Source organism: Gekko japonicus, unplaced genomic scaffold (genome assembly GCF_001447785.1).
Source record: "Gekko japonicus isolate JY-2015 unplaced genomic scaffold, Gekko_japonicus_V1.1 scaffold2294, whole genome shotgun sequence".
NCBI lineage: Eukaryota > Metazoa > Chordata > Lepidosauria > Squamata > Gekkonidae > Gekko > Gekko japonicus.
The window spans coordinates 70,085-77,034 of record NW_015174339.1 but is presented as its reverse complement, the minus strand read 5'-3'; the positions used below and the strand labels follow the sequence as shown (position 1 = coordinate 77,034).

Genomic DNA, 6,950 nt, shown 5'->3' with positions numbered 1-6,950 from the left:
AGTAACCCGGAGGGGCTAACTGAGTGAGAGCCAAAGTCTCACCTTCTCTCACCCAGGTCTCGGTCACGCACGCCAGGTCCGCCAGATGTCCCGTCACATAATCCCTTAAGGTTGTGACTTTGTTGTTAATGGACCTGGCGTTGCACAACACCAATGACAGAGGGGGGTCAGTCCTGGCCCCACTGCCAGCCACCCTCGGGATGGGCCGTAGGCTGGAAGGACACCGAGCTCTCTTGTGTCTCAATGGCCTTCCATAACCACTCTGCCTAGGCCCACCGCTAAACTTTCCCCTCCCCAAGAGCACCGGAATCCGCTGATCAGACATGCTATTTATGGTATTCACTGGCCGTCACCAAGGGTTCAGTCACCAATGCACTACCCAGCAAGTCTGCAAATTGACAGCAGATACAACGTCACCAATCTTAACCGTATAGTTATGCATATATATATATACAATAATTACAATCACAAGTTCTAAGGCTGCACAATATAGCAATCATTAATATTAATATTGATGTCAGGTCAGCTGATTCTCACACACAATCACCTTTGTCAACAGAGAACCCATACTCACAGCCAACCAATAACCCACACTCACCAACAGCCAGACTAGTCACACTCCACTCACACTACAGCATTGGCAACTCTCTCACACCTCTCTCTTGTGATCCACCAGAGGGTTATACTGAACTCAATCCTCTGAATGCACTTCCCTCTGCTGTCCACTAGAGGGCCTCGTTGTTCCACGATCTTCCGGCCCTCTGCCACTCCCGATCTGTTGAAAAGAAACTTGCTGAGAAGGGCTTGCTGGAAAGAACTTGGGCTCCTTCGGGAATATATAGCTACCACCAGAAACAGCAGAAACAACACAAGGCGGCACCGGGTATCTCAGCATGGCCCTAAGAGGCCCGGCCTCGCAACTCGGCCCAGCGCTTGACTCCCGCTCCAGGCCCCCGCTTTCCAGAACGCCGCTGCTGCAACGGGCTCCACAACTAGCCCGTCAGTCCGACGACCACTCCAGCGCCGCCGGGGGCTCTCCGCGCCGCCTCGCAATGCCACCCGGACGCCTCGTTGACTCAGTCGATTCGGCAGCCCCGGCGTCCCAAGTGCGCGCTGGTCCCCCGGTTTGTACTGGTAAGCCTCGATATTTTGCATTCCAAAGTCCCGATTGCCCCTTGATGGCCTCGCCCGGTTAATAGCCTCCAACCAAAGAGCCCGGGCAGAGGGGGGGGGTCCCGGGGGGTCCCGGGCCAATTCAAAGGAGACCCAGCAGGGATACACAGAGGCACAGTGCAGGGCAACCCAAAGGGCTTCTCGAAAGGCTTCTCGAGTAGGAACAACGCGCCCGCCAAGGCTTCCGCGTCGTTTCGCACTTTCCTCCGCCCTGTCGGCCCTATCGGCCCTGCTCTGAGCCAGGGAACTTGCAGTCCAGGCCGCGGCTCCCGTACAGCCGTCGCTCTTGTTAGGCCGTGCCGATGGAAATTTACAAAAGTAGCAACTCACGACACACAAGTATCCCAGTCTTTTCCCGATGTCTGCTCAGCATAGTCCGGTGACAAGGAGGGGGGGGGTCATGGCCTTTAGACCCCACTCTGAACCAATATAACATTTAAAGCAGGTTAAAAAGTGGAGGAGCTTGAGCACCGAGCTCCTCTCGCCGCCGCCATCTTCTGCTCTGTTCTAATACTGTTATGTATTAGGGCTGGAATATTCCAGGACTGGGTACCAGACTGGCTGAGCTTAGAGCTCTAGAACAATAGCCCACCAGGACTCTGGGAGTGCCCAGTGAGTAACTTCTGTTATGTAAATAGGCTATCATTGGGAGTTGGGTGTGTTTGGGTGTGTTTTTTGCGTGCTATTTAAACAGGGCTATTGCCCTGAGGTTTCAGTCTTGTTCCTGAAATCACTTAATAAAGTAGAGCTGTTCACTGCAATGCATCTTGAACCCAGTATTTAATAGTTACTCTTCAATATTTCGGGCAAAAGCTCTGATTAACAGGATGTCTTTTAAAATGAACATATTACTGCAAAATAATTTCTTGCCAATTCACAGGTTGCCTTCAGTCAGACAGTGAAGATAGTTGGGTTCTGGTAGCTGCTGTTGAGGAAGCAGTTTTTAAAAATCTGAACAGCCAATCACAAGCCCTGATGGACGAAAGTCCTACTGACTCCATACACTGTATAATAATACTTGGCAGGCATCAAGAAATGTTGGGGACCCCTGATCTATCTACTGTGATCCCAAGATCTCTTGACTGGATTCACTTGCTTGATTGCAATGGTGTCTTCTTAGTTCTGCGCATAGTTTTTACATGTAGCTGAGAAAATAGGGGATGTGGAAATCTGTGCTCTTGTGATGTCATCCATATTGATGGTACTATTTCAATAATATGCAAGTCTATACATTTCCTTTCACTTAAATATGATAAGATTGTGGACTTTGGTTTATTTAATATTTCATTTATTTAGAAGTGTCAGCTTTTAATTTGGGGTATTTTTTTCCTGTTTGTTTTTCTACAGAAATGCAGCCCGGAAGGAAATGCTTCCTTCTTTAGCAAGATAACTTATTCCTGGTACAGCAGGTACGAAAGCTTACATATAATGTTTTTAAATCTACAACAGACATTAGCGAACCTGAAGCTGAGAAGACAAAGGAGTGCTTTAATCCTTGATTTATAATTTTTGTCTGTCAAAAAATGCTTCTACCATGTCTTAGGGCTGGAATTTTGGGTAAATAACCAGCAGGAGAAACAAGCTGCTCAGTAACCATTGACACCACTTCCTTCCCTGCTTATCCAAATGGTGACTGATCAGCCTGCAGAAGAAGAGAAAATAAAGATATGTCTCAGAGAAGCTTTAAATGCAGTGCCTTCTATATGAAATGTGTCCTAGGCAAGTAGATGTCTGATGAACATCTGGTTTTCTGTGGAAGACCAGAAGCAGCAAATACAGCTCCCTCTCCATTCATATTTAATATTGCTAGACTTAACATATAAAGGAAAAATAGTTGCCATAATCCATACCCTTTGTTTGTTAAAATGTTAGATTGTATAGCTAAAATGTCTGAGCAGTGTTGAATCTCAGATTAGATTGCGGGTAGGTATTTGCACTAGGGAACTGGACCATATTTAAATAAGTGAATCATACCCACCTGTTTTTATTTGCTCTTGGGCTCCGAGAAGAGCAAAAGAGACTCCATAAAAGTCTTTCTGAGATTAATGTCTTTAAAAATGTTCTCTCTGGGAAAAGTCCTCCCTTGTGAATTGAAAGTTTAATCTTGTTAGATGAGTTAGTCATCTCTAAGTACATGTTAGACACTCATGACCATTACTCACTGTTGTATAGTAAAGTCACATGATTATTAGAGATTATAGAAAAGGAGAGCTGTTGTGCCTATAAACTTTATTGTTAGTCTGAGAGTGAGATACATCTCTGAAGCAAAGGGTTGCACAAGCACCCTGTCTTGCAAGCTCTGAAAGCTATAATATTAGTCTTTCGATTGTCAACATATTCCTTTGATAATCAGCAGTCTAGCAAGATGTGCTGGGTCTGACCAGAGACTCTTCTTAAGGGATTGGTGCTCTCTGACTGTCTGCTTTGCTTGCTTTTTCTTCTGTCTTCTGTGAGGCTTGTGTTCTGCCTTTCCTCCTTTCTTGTTCAGGCAATGGCCTCTCTTGTGGAGCTGGGCGCATATGCCATGTTGACTGTTGTATTCTCTGATAGTCTGCAAATGGAACAAAATGGAGTTTGTGTAAGTCATGTCAGCAATGTCACCATCTTCCCCAGCCACTCACTGTAAACTGCCACAAAAGCTGGGATCAAGGGACCTTCTGAAACAACATGATATGGGTGGAGGTGGGTTTCAGTAAGAAGAAAGAATCTGTAAAAGTCCCTCTCATTGTTGTGCAGGTAGATCAAGCAATGTCAGTGGAGGAAAGGCTTGCATAAATGTATTGAAGGAGGGAGGCTTTCTTGCTGCAACCCTCCCATACCACATGGCGTATTGTTCTTGAGGATCACTCATCAGTGCTATTCTAAGAGGTGCTGCCCATTGCTGGACAAAAGAAAGTCAAAATTGCTTTTTCGTTCATGAAAGTGGCAGATCCAACTTCATTACTTTTAGAGTTTTCCCACCTCAGGATGCTCCCTCAGGCTGTTTTTCTCATTGGATGCTGGCTGGGAACCATCTCTGTACTTCTTTTTTAACTGTCTTATATTGTGTTCCATCCTGCCCTTTTGAACAGTCAATGTTTGTTTCATATTAGTATTCTGAAAAGGTGCATACAATCAATTTTTAAGGTGAAACTAAAGATATAGCTGTTGTAGAAATGGGCAAGTGAACAAGGTTGCTTCAGTTCTTATTTTCATACACATTTATACATTTTATTTATACCCAGATAATATTCTCCCATTCTCTAAGGCCCAAACTAGATGTTACAATAACATGTGATCGCCACGGGGACTTGGAATCAGATAACTACTGTGAGTTCCCTGTGGGAACTCATTCTCAAATGTTTCCTCCTCACATTCCATTTTCCTGGAGTAAACCAGCCTTGGAGGTGTTATTTGTCCCGGTGGGCGGGGGAGGCAGCACATGCAAGTATGTTGAGTATTTGTGGCTTTGTATTATTTTGTAATTTATTTTTTCTTTAATAGAGTTATAACTTTAGGCTACAAGAAACCATTGGAAAGAGATGATCTGTTCGAACTAAATGAAAATGATTCGTCCTACATTGTATGTCCAGATTTTGAAAAACAGTGGAGAAGGGAAATTTTAAAGTCATCCAAGGACATAAAGGTGATTCAGAATGATATCAATTACAGGGTTTTTTTTCTGTACAGAGCCATGTGAATGTTTAGTTAGATTTTTGGATAGGCTTTTGGAAAATGTGTTCTTCCCGCTCCCCAAATCTCTTAAAGAGTGTGACTGTGCATAAACCATATTTAGCTCTGCGTTTCTGTTTTCCCTTCCCAGTTTTTATGTTGCAATATTTGGGTGATGCTTCACCAAGATTTTATTATCTAAAAACCTTTTCTTCTTACTTGGTAGTGGTTCTACAAAGGTCCAGGGGAGCCAGGTACTTTATTTCTCTCCTCAGTTGGCTCGAAGGGTTGGAATGCCTACTAATTTAAGACAGCTTTTGTAGCACATATCCACTGTATTATATCCCTCATCCAGTCCTCCCCCATGCCTTCCCCCAAAGCCTAATTGTTTGATGCTTAGTATAAATCAGCTAACCAGGGCACATGACATTCTAGTAGGTTATCAGTATGCACCATTACTTACCATCACTTGTATGAAATGGAACATGGACTTCAGTTTAAATGTAGAGAATCCCACATTGGTGTATGTGAGAGTGTGGTGGGGATGCATGTAAATTGTGCAAGTGTGAATAGAGTTCATCACGTTGAACTTTCCTACTCAACAGAGGGGCATTTGGAGGGGTTTTTTTTTAATCACAATGCATTTTGGGAGAACAGAAAAGTGATTTATGAAATTTAGAGAGGTTGTTGGAAAGAATATAATTTACAATATACTCTTATGTGGAATTCCTCCAATGATTTCTAGAGACTTAGTGTTGAGGAAATGAGGGGTGCAGGGATCTTTTTGTGCACTCTCATTCCCACTGTGTTCATTTTGGGGAGGGAGAGAAGCTGGCTTCCCAATTTCATCAAAAGAGAGAGAGAGTAGTTCTAAACCAAAACTTAGTTTATTCCATTACACATTCTTAAGTGAGAAAACATTTTTGTAGCATTTCAATATTCAACAGATTTCCATTTCATTTATTAGCTTCATTGACCCGAGGTTTTAAGCCAAACATACAAACAGCAACTATAAAATGCATTACATATAATTACAAGATAATTTAGACCAAACGTCTTTACAATAAAAGCTAGTAAACATACTCTCGAACAGTATTATCAGACCACATTTTATAAACTTCAGTGAATTCTATAAAATCCCATGATATTATGGAAATTAGTTTTAAAATTTTAAAATTATATACATAAAACTACTTATAAGATTTCAAAGCCGCTTTAAAAATAACACTATCGAAAGATATTTTGCCAGCAAGTGAGTCGTTTCAGGGTCCTCATCTGCTAGCAGGGTTCCATAGGGAGGTGATGTCTTTGTAAAATAGGAGTGATCCAACAGGATCTGGGGTCAATCCACTGGTGGCAAAATAACATAAGATGATGTAAGGTCTCTATTGCACCTGATCCACAATCGAACAATCTATTTGAGTATGGTATTTTAGCAAAATGGCCACTTAGCTCACCAGTTGGAAAAACATTCAATCTAGCAAGCGTGAAGACATATCTAGATCTAGCAATATTCAACAGAGAATATGTCAACACAACCCCAATATATAAACAGTGCACTTATAATTCTATAAAGGATACCCTTGGTTGTTCTGCCAAGACCCATAACGACAGGATAGTTGATCAGAACAACCCCGAACCAAACTAATTCAGACATTAAGTACTCTCTTTCACCCGTTGAATGTAACTGTCAATCAAGTCTGTGACGAGCATTTGACATACATCTGACATATATGATAAAGTCAGCCCTTTCTTTCTATCTCTGGGGTCAGGAAAGTCAAGGAAAGCTGAGATAAGCTAGGGTGACTCACAAGGAAGCTAGCTTCTGATTTGGTAACAGACATGCAGTACAATCTTATGAAGAATTATTTCAGTCTTGGCCCAATGGCTTCTCCATGTAGTAAACAAACTGGAGTAACTCTGCATAGGTTTATACTTGTTGAGTTCCCTTTAGTACATTTTTATCTAGACATGTTCTAGAAGTCAGTGGAACTGTGCGTTTTGGTGCTGTGCAAAGAAAACAGCATGCAGAGTCATCTTAAGATGCCCCAGTATGTCTTACTGTACCATATCTGTGAATTTTCTGGGCTGACTCTTTTGTAATTGTGGGTTCATGAAAAGCTTTC

At 42.6% G+C, this 6,950-nt stretch overlaps 1 protein-coding gene across 1 annotated transcript in view; it reads left to right on the top strand.

Moving 5' to 3' along the window:
* Positions 1-6,950, top strand: part of LOC107121367 (multidrug resistance-associated protein 1-like) — a 51,786-nt gene that overhangs the window by 3,620 nt on the left and 41,216 nt on the right. The window contains exons 2-3 of the mRNA XM_015424281.1: positions 2,521-2,582; positions 4,657-4,798. Of these exons, the coding sequence (XP_015279767.1) occupies positions 2,521-2,582; positions 4,657-4,798 (204 nt within the window). The remainder of the gene's footprint in view (positions 1-2,520; positions 2,583-4,656; positions 4,799-6,950) is intronic.